The 18,154-nt window shown below is 37.9% G+C and overlaps 1 protein-coding gene across 1 annotated transcript in view; it reads right to left on the minus strand.

The window, feature by feature from the left end:
- Nucleotides 1-18,154, minus strand: part of LOC150104035 (hemicentin-1-like) — a 594,473-nt gene that overhangs the window by 319,478 nt on the left and 256,841 nt on the right. The window contains exon 11 of the mRNA XM_090396386.1: nucleotides 11,990-12,262. Within this exon, the coding sequence (XP_090252512.1) occupies nucleotides 11,990-12,262 (273 nt within the window). The remainder of the gene's footprint in view (nucleotides 1-11,989; nucleotides 12,263-18,154) is intronic.

Consider the following 18,154-nt stretch of genomic DNA (forward strand, 5'->3'; position numbering starts at 1 on the left):
AAGGGTGTCAGGATTTTGCTTAGAGGGCAGTGGAAGGGTAGAATGGGTTGCCAGAGGTGGTTATGAGTGTTTTATCTGTTTTAACATTATTATTATTATTATTATATAGATAATAATAATAATATAATACTAATAAAGTAAATCCAAAAACTATAAAATTCACTGAGGATAAAGTTCTGAGATGTTCACAGCACAAAAGCAAAGTGAAAAATGATGCTTAAGTTCATGGAAAGAAAGCCACCCAAGCCAGAGTGAATTCACATGATGAATCTTGCTATGATTAGCTGACACAGCAAACTGTGGTTGTTTCCATCAACTTAGGCATCTTTTTTTTTTCTTTCTCTCTTTGCTTCTCTTCTGTGAACATCTCAGAACATCGCACTCGATGACTTTAGATTAGATTACTAAAATACGAGTGCTCCTTAAGAAATCCATGCTGAATCTCAGATGAAATTTCCCTAATCTGCCGAATGCAGTATGAGTGGGGTCTGAAAAGTTCTCGGCCTCGACCATAGATGGCAACACTATCAGCAAAATGTTTCTTTTTCTAAGTTGGTACATCTGTCATAAGCATCAATGTGAAATTACAAGTCATTCTGTCAAGTAGTTTGTTTTATACTTTTGTCTGAAGCAAAAGTGTTGTCTATATCCTTTGAAATGAATAGAATTGAGTATCCTGTGGTTGTAAAAGAAGGTTTAATGGCAAAAGAAATTCATTCCAAATTCATAAAAGTTTATGGGCACTCTTCTCCTTCATTTTTGACAATTAAGAAATGGGCTGCCGAGTTTAAATGGGGCCGTACCAGCCTTGAAGATGATCCATGTGAAGGACGTCCAAAAATTGTAACAACACCAGAAATTATTGATCAAGTGCACAATATGGTATTGGATGACCGGATTAGATTGCTCACAGCAGATCAAAAATGCACTCGCATGAAAATCTCTGAACAGTGCTTGGAGCGTTTTAACAAGAATAAAACTGATTTTGTGTGTAGATTTATTACTATGGATGAGACTTGGATTCACCATTACACACCAGAATCCAAACAGTAGTCAAAACAGTGGACAGAAGCCAGTTGTTCAGCACCAAAGAAGACAAAGTTAGTTCCATCAGCAGGAAAGGTCATGGCATTGGTGTTTTGGGATGCTAAAGGCATTTTGTTTATTAATTATCTTGAAATGGGTAAAACAAGAACTGGGGAATTTTATTCTGATCTTTTAACCAGACCAGATGAAAAACTTCTTGAGAAAAGGCCCGGTTTGTAGAAGAAAAAAACCATCTATCATCAGGACAATGCACCTACCCAGAAAGGTGTTTTGGCAATAGGAAAATTAAGGAATCTGCACTATGAATTGTTGGAGCATCCACCCTATTCCCTAGATTTGGCTCCCTCTGACTTCTGTCTCTTCCCAAAACTAAAACTCTTCCTCATTGGTCAGCGTTTTTTTATTTCAAATCAAGATGTGAATGCAGCTGTAGAGAGGTATTTTTCAGATCTTACTATGAACCACTACAGGATCGGGATAATGGTGCTGGAGCATCACTGGAATAAATGTAGTAGTCTTAAGGAAGATTATGTTGAAAAATAAAAATCATTTTGCAATTATAAATTCATTTTTTTTATTGTTAGGCCCAGAATTTTCAGACCACCCTATTATGTTAACTCTCACTAATTTCTCCAAAATCTTAACTACAAAAGAAATGCAAACAGATCTATTCTTATTATTATTATTACGGGTATCTCCATGGAGTCAGTAGACTCATTGCGGGAGACCCAAACTAGCAAAACAATATCTGTCATATCTCTTCTTGAATTCATTTACAGATGATGAACTCACAACTAAGTCAGGCAATGAATTCCACTTATTCACCACCCTCCAGGCAAAAAACCTTATTCTCACACCCTGGTTAACAACACTCTTCTTTAATTTCCAGGGATGACCTCTTGTTCTTCCATCACTATCACACACCTAAAACATTTCCCCCTGCATCAATCCCTATAAAAACCTTTCAGTAATTTAAATGTTTCTATCATATCCCCTCTTCTCTGCCTATCAACCAACCTCTGCAATCCACAAGCTCTCAATCTATCAATGTAGGGAGCATTTTTTACATCACTCACCAACTTAGTCACTCTTCTCTGAACCCTCTCCACAGCCTCCTCATCTGAAAAGAATCCACGTGACCAGACCTGAACACAGTAATCCAAATGTGGGGATATCAACGCTTTATAAAGGGGAATAATAAACTCTTTATCTCTGGATGTCAGTGTGTTCCTCAACAACCAAGTAATCTTATGTGCAATCTTGGACACCTTAGCAATGTGTCCCCTGAACTTCATCTCCCTATCTACCAACACCCCTTAGTCCCTAGCCTCATCAATCTCTTGGAGTACTGTTCCATCAATATAGTACACAGATGGTAATCTTTTAATCCCAAAATGCATAACTTTACATTTTTCCACTGACATCCATTACCTTTTGTCCATTCTACCAGCTTATTTAAATCATCATGCAAACTTTCAACATCAGCTTGATTTTTTATTGCACTACCCAACTTTGCATTATCAGCAAACAACTGAATATCTCCCTTTAAGCCATTTCCTATATCATTTATATACATATTAAACAACAATAGGCCAAGCACAGAGTCCTGAGGCACACCACTGGTCACCTGCCTCATCCTGGACTCTGCTCCTCAACTATCGCAGTTTTAGAGCCACCTTTATGCAAAGGAACCACTTTGCCTAACTTCCACTCCCTAGAGACCATACCAGAGTTCAAACTTAAGTTAAATATCCAAGAAAGAGGGGGTTGACAATTCCTTTGCACATTCACGCAACACCCGAGCTGATATTTCATCTAAACCTACAGCAGTGTTTGCATTTAAATTTTGCAATATATTAAAAACCTCTGAATTCTTAACTTCAATTCTCACATTAGTTATTGCTACAGGCACAGAGATATCCTAACTGGGGTAATAGACTTTTGAAAAGTGATCACTCAGTAACTCGACTATTGCATCGATTTTTATACCCTCTCTTCTGCAATTTATTCTGCAAATAAGGATCAATAAATATACAATCACTGCTAAAGTTTCTCTCTCTTACACTCAACCTTTTCAATATTAGTTTCCCTGCCCAATTATTTCAACTTGTTCAGAAAAAGGCTTTTTTCCCATTTCTTCGAGCGAGTGGTCATCTAGTTTGGAGGATCCCCAGGAAGTCATGGAAAGGTGCGGACATTTTCACAAAGGCTTTTGATAGAGTACCTCACGATAAGTTGACAGTCAAACTAGAGCAGATGGGGTTGGATATTAGATTAGTGCATTGGATTGGAGCCTGGCTATCTGATAGGTATCAACAAGTTGTGTATGGGGGTGTGACATCCAGGAAAAGGAAAGTCACTAGTGAGTGCCTCAGGGGTCTGTTTTAGAGCCATTACTGTTTAACTTGTATATTAATGATATTGGCGAAGATTTCAGTTGTTTTCAGATGATGCAAAGTTGAGACGAATCATAAAGAGTAGTGAAGATATTGTGGCCTTACAAGAAGACTTGAATAAATTGAGTGATTGGGCACGAAAATGGGGATTGAGTTCAATGTTGCAAAATGTAAGGTTCTAAAATTTGGAAAACAAAGATGGAATGCAGATTTTATGCTTGGTGAGAATATATTGTTGGAGATAGAGGAAATAAGAGATCTGTGGGTGATAGTGGATAAGGATCTAAAATTTAGGGGACACATCACCAAAATTGTGAAGACAACACAAAGGCTTCTGGGAATGATGCAGAGGACACTGACGTGTAGAAGTAAGGAGATTCTTGTTTCGTTGTATAAGGCTTTGATTAGGTCACACATGGACTATTGTGCCGAGATTTGGTTATCGGATTTCAGAAGGATGAAGAGATGTTGGAAAGGGTCCAAAGGCGACTGACTAAGGTAGTTTCTGACCTCTGGAATGTCGAGTATGAAGAAAGATTGAGAAGATGTAATTTGCAGAGTCTGGTGGACAGAAGGAAGAGGGGAGATATGATAGAGACCTACAAGTTGGTAAGGGGTTGTTATAGGATCAATGGTGGAGAAGTTCTACAGAGAATAGTGGGAGATCAGGGGAGAACCAGAGGTCATCCCTGGAAGCTATATAAAGAGGGTGTGAGTAGGAGAGTGAGAGGCAGGTTTTTTCGTGCAGAGTTGTGAATGCCTTGCCTGAGAGTGTGGTGTCTGAAGGAGTTTGAGTGTGTTTAAGACACAGTATGATGAGATGTGTGTGTGTGTGTGTGTGTGTGTGTGATAAATGGACCTCCCAGATGAGTTTTTGTTTTATTATTATTATTATTACCCCAATAATAATAATAATAATAATAATAATAATAATATAATAATAATAATAAAACAGTAACTTCTTCAATCGCTTATGTCCTTCCATGTTCAGATGCAGCCCATCTCTAGCATACAACTGTCTTTTTCCTTCAAACACACTCCAGACATCAACAAATTCCTGACCTCTTTTTTTGCACATTCTTGCAATCATATCATTCATTATCATCGCTCATCTACTTAACTTGTAATTGTCAAAACGAGGCAGCACACACACACACACTATCCTCCCATTAACACTTTTCCTCTTCACAATATCTAACAATGTTCTTAAATCTTTTGCTACCTGATTTATACCACCACTCAGGTCATTTGTACCCACCATAACTATCATCTTGTCTGCATCATGCCCTCTCTTTATTGCTAAAGCCACTCTTTCTATTGTCCCACCAGACAAGCACTCCTCATGCATACCACTCTCCATACCCTTAGTTTGACATTTCCATTCTACCACCTTTATGAAATGGCATTATCTTGCCCTCCTTCCATACCACTCCTTGGGCATCTTCCCACAGCCAGACTCTAATTAAAAACCTAAGTCAAAGGTGCTATCATTTCCTTAGCACATTCCATTAAAATATGTGGTAAAATCCCATCCAGTCACATTGTGTAATTGACATCTGGAGTACATATTATTATTTATAACACACTCTGCTCTTGCACTTTCCAACCTTGAACCCTCCACATCCCTCTCATAATAAAACCTTCTTTTCCAAGATGAAATACCCCAACAAAATGATCATTAAACAACTTCACTATATCTTCTGTATCGGTCACTCTACCTGCATTTTCATCTCACAATGTCATTCTTCTACAATCATTCTCCACTTACTGGCCACATAATGGAAGAATTTCTGTGGATATCAGGGTTAATCTCTTCTCATATTCAAGTTTTGCCTTCTTTACTATGCTAGTTACCTTCCTCACCTGAGTTTTAGATTTCTCATGCACCTGTTCGATCCGCTTTATATCAAATCATGTTATTTTTCTCACTTGGGGTATACAGCTTGTTATTACTACTAGTAAATATTTCTTCACTAGTTCCCATGCACTGGTGGTATCTCCTTCTTTCAATTCTTCCATCTGTGGAACAGCCCCAAGCTGATTTCTGAGATTATTATAATCATTGACTCATAATTCCACATAAATTCCTATTTCTTCTTGATACATCTGCATGTCAATTCATCCTCCAATAGAGGGGGGGGGAGGATGACAGCAAGTTACAATCAGATTCTCTGATGCTAAAACCAAACCCAGAACTCTTCAACCTTGTGTTCCCTCTACTACATATTTCCAAAGACATTTGTCCCTTAAGAATTCCAAAAATTCCATTCCCTTACAACTGCTGTTTTCTCTTCCAATTTATACTGCTGTAGTTAAAAGCACCCGTAATGATCACTCATTTTGTGCTTACCAAACTTGACTGGCCAAATATCTCCTGCCCTTCAGCTTGTAAAGTTTGCAGGCTTATAGCAATATCTCACTAAATATCATGTTCTGCCTGACTCTAAATTATACCATGTGCTCTCAAAACTGTTATTTGCATCCAAATTCTTTATAACATGCTATACCCTTCTACTTCTTTTCCTGTGAGGAAATCATCTGCTGTCAATTATGTTTAACTGATCTCAATAATCTTTGGAAAGGCTGAGGTAATCAATGCTATGAATTTATTTCCTTTTTTTTATTATTGTTAGTAGTAGTAGTAACACTATTACAGTTTGCTTATTTATATTGCTAGGTCGCTATTTTGTTTGTTTAATTTGTATGACATGTTATCTTTTCAGCATGCTGCACATGCCTTGAATGATTGAAATTGATCGTTGATTGCCTATGATGTTTGAAATGCTTGTTTTTATTCTGAAGATAAAGTGTCATTTTAGCCAGAATATTTGTATGATTTTTAATTATCAATAAAGAATTACATTTTTGCTGGAATTATGTGTTTTCACTTAATTTATGATGTCACAAATTCCCTTAAAGCATTCTCCTTAAAAAAATGTGATGGCCACATTTTTGTGTGGCCATCACATTTTTTTCACAACACATATCTTTGACTTCCTAGGTATCATATGCTAAAACATTTCCAAAATTGCCATGTTCTGTATATTTACTTTGACATAATCTGCTTATCATTATTGCTCCTAAATGCTACTGATCCTTTTCATTTTTTTTACTTTCTAAATTACTAGTATCAATATTATTGTCTTAATCATAAAATAAGGTATGTACCTGCCTTCTCCAACATATATACGTATTGAGTATTGTTCTATTACGTTATTATTTTTAGGCTAGAGGTGTCGATGAAAAAGGCTTTTCAGTCTAGCATATAACTTCCACTGCTATAAGCCCGCAGTTACCAGATATACAGTATATATTATCCTCTTTCATTTAGTGATTAAACCTTTATCAGATTATAAGATGCGCTTAGACTATTGCACATATTAGACAGTATCTGGATAATTAATATTTAAATAGACTTTTATTATTATTATTATTAGCTGACTTCCATGGAGTCAAAGGACTCGTTGTGGAAGGTCTATACGCTCTCATGCCAAATGATCACTGAACTATGCCTTGTACCCATTTACAGTTCTGCACTCAGCAGACTTTCAGGCAATGCATTCTACTCACCACTCTCTACACTTTCTCACTCCCCTGTTCGCACCCTCCTTATACAGCTTCCATGGATGGCTCTAGTTCTACCCTTGACACCCTCTACGCTATGAAATATCTTCACTGTATTAATCTGGGAACAATCCCTTCAACACTTACATGTCTCAATCACATCCCCCCCCTCTTCTATTCACAACACTCTGTAAGTTGCATTCCCTCAGTCTTTTCTCATATCTGACATTCCATAGAACTGAAGCTAACTTAGTAAACCTTCTCTGGACCTTTTCCAATACATCTTGTTTCCCCCCCCCCCCCAAAAAAAAACCAAGTGAACAAATCTCTGTACATTAGTCTAAATGAGAGCATGATCAAAGCCTTATACAGAGGAACATAACCTCTTTGCCTCTGCATGCCAATGTCTTCCTCATTATTGCCAATCCATTGGGATGTTCTTACAATTTTAGCAATGTGACCCCCTAAATTTCAAGTTTCTGTCCACCATTGCTCCCAGATCTCTCATCTCCTCTACTTCCTTCAAAATTTCTCCATTAATTGTATACTCTGCATCCCAACCTTGCATACCAAATTTCAAGATCTAGCACTTTGCAACATTAAATTGATAGCACCATTCCTTTACCCACTCATATAGCCTATTGAGATCCTTTTGCGAGGCTATAATGTCTACTCTACTTCTCAAAACTCTTCCCACCTTTGCATCATCCATGAACAGCTGCACATCTCCAGTTAAGACAGTCCCAATGTCATTAACATATAAGTTAAAAAATAATGGTCCCAATGAAAAGGAAGGTCACTCTATTAGTGACCTTCCTCTTTTGGGATACCACTCCTCTATATACAATCTGCTGATACTTGGTTGACAGTCAGTCAGTCAGTTATCCAAGTTACTAGTCTGTTATCCAATCCCATCTCTTTCGGTTCAGCTACCAACTTGTCATGTGCAGTCTATCAAAGATCTTTGAAAAAATCCAAGCACAGTACCATATATGCATCTCTTTTATCAAGTGAGTTTGTCACCTTGTTGCAATATGTAACTAGACTGCTGAAACATGACCTCCCTCTAACAAATCAATGCTGACCATCATAAAGAGTACTGTTATTATCAACCCACTTCCGAATCCTAGTCCTTGCCAACTTCTCTAATACCTTAACAACAACCTCAGGCACACAGACTGGCATATAATTTCTAGCCTTAGTCTTCTCCCCTATGTGAAGTTGAATAATTTTTCCCACCTTCCATTCCTTTAGGACTTGTCCTGTTGAAAGTGAAAGACTTGTTTAGCCTTTTCACCTCATGTTAAATGGTTGTGCCAATTGTGACTAAAGGTGCCATTAATTCCATAGGGCATTTCCTCAAGACACATGAGTAGTCACTGTGTTCTTCATAGACATGCACTGGTTGCTCGAAATATACCTTCATCTTTAAAATGTATTTTAGATGAAGCAGTGAAAATTATTAACTTTGTGAAAACACGACTGGTAAAAACAAGATTATTCAAAATTATATGTGAAGATATGGGCAGCCAACATACATCTTTGCTAGTCCATATTGAAATTAGATGGCTGTCATGTGGCAGAGTCCTTGTCAGATTGTTTGAATTATGAGAAGAGCTCACCATAGTCTTACACAATGATAAATTTATGTAAGTAGATGGCTTTAGAAGCATTCCATGGTTGAGTCAAATTGCTTATTATTATTATTATTATTATTATTATTATTAAACAAGACCTCATGGAGTCAAAGACTCATCTAGGAGGTCCTTTTATCTCACACACATCTCATCATACCGGGTCTTAAACACATTCAAACTCCCTGCAGACACCACACTCTCAGGCAAGGCATTCCAATCATTCACAACTCTGCACGAAAAAAACCTGCCTCTCACTCCCCTACTCACACCCTCTTTATACAGTTTCCAGGGATGACCTCTGGTTCTCCCCTGATCTCCCACTATTCGCTGTAGAACTTCTCCACCATTGATCCTATAGCAACCCCTTACCAACTTGTAGGTCTCTATCATATCTCCCCTCTTCCTTCTCTCCACTAGTCTCTGCAAATTACATCTTTTCAATCTTTCCTCATACTCGACATTCCAGAGGTCAGAAACTACCTTAGTCAGTCGCCTTTGGACCCTTTCTGGTGGATATATTCACACAATTGAATAATGTTTCTCTCTCTCTCTTTCTCTCTTCAAGGAAAAAAAACACAAAAGATAAATTATATTATTATGAAAGTTACAATACTGGACTATGGCTGTTGAAAAAATAATATGGATCCATTTCCAACTTTAAATTACTTTTTACAGGAGGAATCAAACTGTGAAATTTGCAAGGAAATTTGAAACGAAATTATTTGTCATCTAAATCAGTAAATGTGGCATTAAATGAATAGTTTCCTCTATTAAAAGATGATAATAATAACTACTGGGTTTTTAATCCTTTCAATATTAAAGAAAAGCCAGAGGAACTATCTACTTCAGAATATGAAAATATCATCAACCAGATATCAAACAGCCAAACAAAAGTTAATGTTAATGAATTTCATTAAATGAGTTTTGGTACGATTTAAAAGAAGAATATCTAAATTTATTCAAAAATGCAATTTGTTTTTTGTTGCAGTTTAGTACCGCATATTTGTGTGAAAAGCAGATTTTTGCTTTACACTGCAACAAAAACAAAAAACAGAAGTTGAATGCCACTCCTGATATCAGAATTCTACTGTCCACAATTAAACCAAATTTTGAAAGAATATTGAAATAAAAGAAGAAGTTTAATCCTTCACATTGATTACCAGTTCAAATTAATAATATTTGCTTTTCCATTATTAATCTTTTTTTTTTTTGTATTTTCAATAAATTATTTTAGATTTTTTGATTTGTTGTTTTCTTTATAATCAGTAAAAATTGTCAGGATTCCAAAATTTTTTAACAAGATGAAAAGGGTTCCAGGATTAAAATAAATTGGGAACAGCTGCTCTAGCATATCCAAGAAAAAAAAATCAGCACATGAAATGACTTAAGAAAGAAATTATTTGAGAAATGACTTGGGAGAAATGACACAGAAATGACTTGAGACAAACATAAGCTATATTTTCAGAATATATCGAAGGTTGGAAAAAAATTGCAAATCCAAATGTGACTTCAGCACAGAGTTAAATGGAGAACCTTATCTCTTGAACAAATGGTTCAAGATGTTCAAAGTTTATTTTTTCACTTGGTTAGAGTATAATAAAATTAGTTTAATCCTTTATCCAAGTGTGAGCAAACAAAGTTTGCGCCTGAAGTATCTTCAGGACTAGGGTAAAGTGATACAACACCAGGGCAACTCGTTGCAAAGGTGGAGAAAGCTACCAACACTCCTTACTCAGTATCTCCTATAATGCAAAACACATCTCCTTGCGGATATGTCTAATGTTATGCATTAAAGGAAGGGCCACTACCCAGACTAGTTTCGACCTTTATTGAGGTCTCTTCAGTGGGAGCCAGGCCCTAGTGGAAATACCAGGCAGAAGCATTAGCAGGTCATCTCTACCTATAGGAGTTGCCAAATGGTGTGCCACCCTTTTTTAATAAATTACTCTGGATTTAGAGAAAGATGTTCAAAGTTTATTTTTTCACTTGGTTAGAGTATAATAAAATTAGTTTAATCCTTTATCCAAGTGTGAGCAAACAAAGCTTGCGCCTGAAAGTATCTTCAGGACTCGGGTCTTGAGGTCTCTTCAGGACTGAAGAGACCTCAATAAAGGTCGAAACTAGTCTGGGTAGTGGCCTTTCCTTTAATGCATAACATTAGACATATCCGCAAGGAGATGTGTTTTGCATTATAGGAGATACTGAGTAAGGAGTGTTGGTAGCTTTCTCCACCTTTGCAACGAGTTGCCCTGGTGTTGTATCACTTTACCCTAGTCCTGAAGATACTTCAGGCGCAAACTTTGTTTGCTCACACTTGGATAAAGGATTAAACTAATTTTATTATACTCTAACCAAGTGAAAAAATAAACTTTGAACATCTTTCTCTAAATCCAGAGTAATTTATTAAAAAAGGGTGGCACACCATTTGGCAACTCCTATAGGTAGAGATGACCTGCTAATGCTTCTGCCTGGTATATTTCCACTAGGGCCTGGCTCCCACTGAAGAGACCTCAATAAAGGTCGAAACTAGTCTGGGTAGTGGCCCTTCCTTTAATGCATAACATTAGACATATCCGCAAGGAGATGTGTTTTGCATTATAGGAGATACTGAGTAAGGAGTGTTGGTAGCTTTCTCCACCTTTGCAACGAGTTGCCCTGGTGTTGTATCACTTTACCCAGACTAGTTTCGACCTTTAGTGAGGTCTCAACAGTGAGAGCCAGACCCAAGATGATACCAAAGTTAAATAAATGCAGAACTCAATTTATATATATTGAGTTGAGTTCTGCACACACACACACACACGCGCATGTGTGTGTGCACACACACACACCGCTTGGTAAAATGTTGTATCACCATATATTATTAAATACACCAGATCAGAAATAACTGTAGAAAGTATTATCACCAGGTTACAAAGTACATTATATTTGAGAAGAAATTATATTCTTGTTTTAATCCTTTACCCAAACACATTCCAAATATATTTTTGCAATATTTAGCAATAAAGTGCATCATTTTGCATCATGGGATATTTGCATGAGAAATTGACAACTAGTCTAGCTACCACTGATGAGGTTGAAATGGGCCTAGGCAGTGAGTGCAAACTAACAGAGAATAAAATGTGGTCAGCTAAATCCCAAACTGCCAAACCATTCTTATTAATTTAGTTTCCAAGGGATACTAACAGAGAAGAACACGGTGTAGAAACTGGATCAGAAGTTACAATTTATACCAAAACTATGTTGTAAATATTTAAAATTTCTAATTGAAAGTCAAAAATAAAATTTCCCTTATATACTAAACCTAAAATAAAAAAATTAAAAAAATTAACATAACATATTCACCTATATATTTTATATAACTGTGTTGAACATTACTTCCTGCAGGATTAGTAGCAGTGCAATCATATCTACCTTCATCTTCTGGGTATGCATGTTTAATAATTAATGAATTACCATGAACATTTATGTGATAAGACTGTGGTGTATCGCCTCTACGTTTATCCCAACTCCAATGCAAAACAGGTTCAGGAAACCCAGTAGCTGTGCAGGATATATTCACTGTTTCTCCTGCCATGAAGGTTACATTCTGAGGAAAAATGCTGACTTTTGGTGGATCTAAAAATAAAACAAAAATAAATTAAATAAAAATAAATAAATAAATTAGTAAATTTACATGCTGGTACAAACGAGATTTGCATATTCAAGCTGATTTCTTATACATCCTTCTCCAAGGACTGTTTGGAATGGGAAAGACCCATAAAGATGATTTCTTATCCAGTCACTACTTTCTTTTTGCAAAATTACTACATCCATATCATGTATCTTATCAACACTTCGTAAAATGTATTTCCAAATTTATTTACAATTTAGACCTAAAATGACTATGGAAGCTAATATATATTTCACATACATAAGATATAACTAATAATGTGCCTACTCTCCAACCAACAGTTCAAATCTCACCATGGGAATGAATGTTTCTGACCATCTTTAGGTGTGTATTGGGGGGGGGGGGGGAGTCAAGGACAGGATATTAATTTCATAAGCCAGTGTGAGATCACATTCAATTACTATAGGCCTGAAATAGCAAGAAAAGGTTTTGTTTGGTCTCTAAAGTAGGATTTCTAGATTATCATCATCATCATTGCATGGGCTCTATGCAATGATAATAATACTAATAAAGGATTCTATGGAGTCCTAAGACTCATTGTGGGAGATCCTAACTATCAACATATATATATCATACCTCTTCTTGACACAATTAGCACACAAAGCATCCACACCTGACTCAGATAACTCATTTGATTCATTCACCACTCTCCAAGTGAAAAATCTACTCCTCACGACTTTGCTAACCACACTCTTACCCAACTTCCATAGATGACCTCTTGTAGTCAAGTGTTGAAACATTTCCACTACATGGTATGGTTTCCAGGTGGTAAAATGAGTAGAGTGATTGAGGCATTGGATATGAGGCAGAAGCGAGCAAAAGAGTTAATAGTATTAATTAGTACAAATGATTTCAGAGAGAAAACAAAGAGCATGTCAGAATGTATATCAGGAGGCTGCTTGGAAGGATAAAAGAAAATAGTGTGACAGGAAGGGTAGTCAGTGTGTTGCCTAGGTATGACTGTGGTGAAATGAGGCAGAGAGCAAGGATTATGAATGATATGCTGGCTGAAATGTGTGAGGAGATGGGAGTACAGTTTGTTAATGTGTGGAATGAGTTTGAGGGATGAAGTGAGCTGTATGGGAGTGATGGACTGCATTTGAGTGGTTATGGTGTGAGTCGCTTGGAGAGACTGCTGCTGGAAGGTAGAGAAATGAATAGAGAGAATGAATCAGGTCGAGAGGGGAGTGATGTGGAAGAGCAGGAGAGTAAGACAGGAGAGACTGAAGAAGTGGTTATGAATGGGAAAGTTAGTGGTATGAGTATAGAACATGAGAGAATGGGTGTGCAAGAGGAGAAGGGAAACAGGGAGGCTCAGGGTGGACAGGGGTACACAGCATGAGAAAGGTGGATGCTCCAAGAGGAGGTGAGAGCATGTGTAGGCAGGAAAGGAATGGGATGACCAGGGATCAAGAGGAAACAGTTGGAATTGAAAAGAGTTCTGAAATGAAGAAGCAGAAAGGGAAATGGCCCTAGTTTAGCATGGAGAGATCACATTGAGTGAGTGGTATCAGTGGAACTAGCTGTAGATCCAGAAATGAGCTGTTGTGTTTGTATACCAATGCTAGAAGTATAAGGAACAAGGCAGATGAAATGGTTGGACTAATTGCATCTGTTCAACCAAAGATTGTCGGAATAAGTGAGACATGGTTGGATGAAGACAACATCCTGACAGGAATAGAGATGGAAGGGTACGATATGTTTCGTGAGGATAGAAGGGGTAAAAATGGAGGGGGGAGTGCTAATGATGATAGAGAAAGAGTTATGTCCATACAAGGTAGAGATGCAAGAGGGAAATAGGGCCAGTGGTTTTGAGGCAGTATGGTGTGAGATAGAGGTGAATAGAATCAAATATTTGGTGGAATGTTGTTATAGACCTGGTAATGTGGATGGTGGTGATAGTGAAATGTATAATCAAATTAGCCAAGCAATTAAGAAAAGGGTGATCATTATGGGCGATTTTAATTATGGCAATATAGACTGGAATGATGAGATAGCAACTGGAAGTAAAGAAAATGAGTTTCTTGAGTTTTTGAGGGATAACTACCTCAGACAGTATGTAACAGAGGGCACACAAGAATTAAGGGTCTTGGATTTGGTCATCTCATTAGAGGATGTAATTATAAATGAGGTGTCAAATCATCCACCAATTGGTGAGAGTGACCATGAGGTTATTACATGGGTGGTTGTCAGCAGTGTGAGAACCTCTGTGAGAAAAGGATATATGTGGAACTACAGGGGGGGGGGGGTGATTATGAAGAGCTCAGGAGACAGCTTACGGTGTAGCGTGGAATGAGGAGTTAGCTGGAATAGAGATCAATGCAGCTTGGGGGATCTTCAAAAACTGTTTAGTAGATGCAATGTCTAAATGTATTCCAAGGGTGAGAAGGTTAAATAAGGTGGGTGTGAGATGAATGAATAAAGAGATTAAGCATGCGATGCATGAGCCTGTGTAGCTCAGTGGATGTGGCGTTTGCACACCACCACGCTAGGCCGCACGAAGGAAGTCTTGGTTTCGAGTCTAGTCGGCGACTAGAGGAAATTTTTCTAAGCCTTTTTTCGACCGGTTCCCGAGTTAGTCGATCTCTGGCACGGGCAAGCAGGTTTTTCCTCCCGGAAACTCGGGTTTTTCGTCCTGTAAACTCAAGAAAATCGACCGTAGAACCCACATCATTTCAGACATTAAATATATTGTGTTAGGGTTAGAGACCACGAGATGGCGGCACATTTGAGCCGTCTCTCTTCACTGCGTACCGCTTAATTAGTGATAGCCTTGGGCCATCTGTCTCTGATTGGGTACCAGTGGAGATTGAACTGCCCACTCAGTCTCCAAAAAAGTTAGATAGGGCTAAATGGCCTCGCCTACTCCCGTATATACGGGAATAAAAAAAAAAGGCGTTAGCTGATTTTTTTTTTTTTTTAGCATGCGATACAGAGAAAAAGGGCATTGTGGAGGCAGCATAAGAGAAGTGGAAATAACCAATTTCATGAGGTCTAAAAACCAAGTCACCCTCCTTGCCTGGTCCAGGTAAGGGAGGTGACTTGGTTGGTGAGAGTAGCTAAAGAGAGGTATAAACAGCAGTTAGCTAATGAAGCCAAAAAGAATCCTAGGGAGTTCTTTTGATATGTAGCCAGCAAAAGAAAGGATGACATTGATTGGAGAAAATGGTATAAAGACAGCTGTTGCAAAATGTGTGGTGGAGATAATTAATGAGCAGTTCATAAAGATCTTTCAATGGAGAGATTGAGACGTCATGGAGAGATTGAGAGCAGTTGATGATGGGGAGGAGAGACTGACTGTAAGTGAGCAAGAGGTGTTCGGGGAGTTCAGTTCAGAAGGAGGGCAAGATTGTACCACTTCATAAAGGAGGTGATCGAACTCAAGCAATAAACTATAGGCCTATCTCTGTGTCAGGTGTTGTGGTTAAGTTGTTGGAGAAGCTTGTGAGAACTAGGATCCACAGTCAAGTTGACAACAATAGTATAATCTTTGATGGACAACATGGATTTGCTATAGGGAGGTCATGTTTTAGTAATCTACTTACTTATTACAATAAAGTGACTGCTTCTTCCTTGGACAGAGGAGAAGGATACACAGTAATATACTTGGATTTCGCAAAAGCTTTTGATCAGTTGACAGTCAAACTAGAGCAGATGGGGGCTGAATATTAGATTAGTGCATTGGATTGGAGACTGACTATCTGATAGGTATCAACAAGTTGTGTATGGGGGTGGTGCGATATCCAGGAAAAGGAAATTCACTAGTGGAGTGCCTCGGGGGTCTGTTTTAGGGCCATTACTATTTAACTTGTATATTAATGATATTGGCGAAGATTTGGATGGAGATGTTCAGTTGTTTGCAGATGATGCAAAGTTGGGACGAATCATAAAGAGTAGTGAGGATGTTGTGGCCTTGCAAGAAGACTTGAATAAACTGAGTGATTGGGCACAGAAATGGGGATGTGAGTTCAATGTTGCAAAATGTAAGGTCTTAAAATTTGGAAAACAAAGATGGGATGCAGAATTTATGCTTGGTGAGAATATATTTCTGGAGGTAGAGGAAATAAGATATCTGGGGGGTGATAGTGGATAAGGATCTAAAATTCAGGGGACACATCACCAAAATTGTGAAAACAACACAAAGGCTTCTGGGAATGATGCAGAGGACACTGACATGTAGAAGTAGGGAGATTCTTGTTCCGTTGTATAAGGCTTTGATTAGGCCACACATGGACTATTGTGCCCAGATTTGGTCACCGGGTTTTCAGAAGGATGAAGAGATGTTGAAAAGGGTCCAAAGGCGACTGACTAAGGTAGTTTCAGACCTCTGGAATGTTGAGTATGAGGAAAGATTGAGAAGATGTAATTTGCAGAGTCTGGTGGAGAGGAGGAAGAGGGGCGATATGATAGAGACCTACAAATTGGTAAGGGGTTGTTATAAGATCAATGGTGGAGAAGTTCTACAGAGAATAGTGGGAGATCAGGGGAAAACCAGAGGTCATCCCTGGAAACTGTATAAAGAGGGTGTGAGTAGGGGAGTGAGAGGCAGGTTTTTTCGTGCAGAGTTGTGAATGATTGGAATGCCTTGCCTGAGAGTATGGTGTCTGCAAGGAGTTTGAGTGTGTTTAAGACACAGTATGATGAGATGTATGTGTGATAAAAGGACCTCCCAGATGAGTCTTTGACTCCATGAGGTCTTGGGGTAATAATAATAATAATAATAATAATAATAATCCTATAAAATCATTTAAGTAACTTAAATGTTTTGTTATATCTCACCTTTTTCACCTATGAACCAACTTTTGCAATCCACAAACCCTCAATCCATCCTCACAGGGGAAGCACTCCATAGACCACTCAACATCTTGGTTACTCACCTCCAGATCCTCTCCACCACTTCCTCATCTCCAAGAAACCAAAGTGACCAGACATTAGCACAGTAATCCAGATGTGGTTGTACACAGGCTTTATAAAGAGAAATGATTTCTCCATTATCTCTGTATATCAGTGTGTTTTTCAATAACCAAGTAATTCTGTAAACTATCCTGACCAATGTATCCTCTAAACTTCAACTCTCTGTCTGCTACTCCACCCAAATCCCTGGCTTCAATTTTCTGGAGTACAGTTCCGTCGATGTGATACACAGCTTGTAATCTTGGTATCCCAAAATGCATAATTTTATACTTTTCCACATTAAATTGACATTCATTATGTTTTGCCCATACCGTCAGCCAATTTACACCCTGCAAGCTCCCTACATCACCTTGATTAATTATTATCCTACCCAACTTTGCATCATCAGCAAACAACTGACTATCTCTCTTCAGTTTATTTCCTATATTATTTATGTACAAATTAAACTGCAGTAGTCCAAGCACAGATCCCTGTGGTACACCACTAATCACCTGCTTTCTCCTGGATTCTGCTTCTTCATATACTGCTTGACTGCTTTTGGTATCTGTCTATGAGCCACCTTTTTATCCATATCACCAGTTTCGTATCCATCCCAATTTGTTGCAGTTGTCATAATAGAGTTCCATATGGTGTCCTGTTAAACACTTTTGTAAAATCCAGCATTATCATTGTGTAGCCATTCCCTTTATCCATTTCAGGATTCACCTTTTATAAAAAGTTAATAGATTACTAAGGCATGACCTACCTTTCACAAAGCCATGCTGCCCCTCATAGAGTATCATATTCTTATCCACCCATTCCTGAAATCACTTTTTTGATTAACTTTTCATTACTTTTACCACCACTTCTGAAATTTCTGATTTATAATTTGCTATCACGACTTAGATGCTCTTTTATGCAAAAGAATTATCTTTCCCACCTTC

This window comes from Typopeltis vanoorti, chromosome 8, assembly GCF_054136105.1.
Source record: "Typopeltis vanoorti isolate ZY-2024b chromosome 8, IOZ_Tvanoo_1.0, whole genome shotgun sequence".
NCBI classification, from domain to species: domain Eukaryota; kingdom Metazoa; phylum Arthropoda; class Arachnida; order Uropygi; family Thelyphonidae; genus Typopeltis; species Typopeltis vanoorti.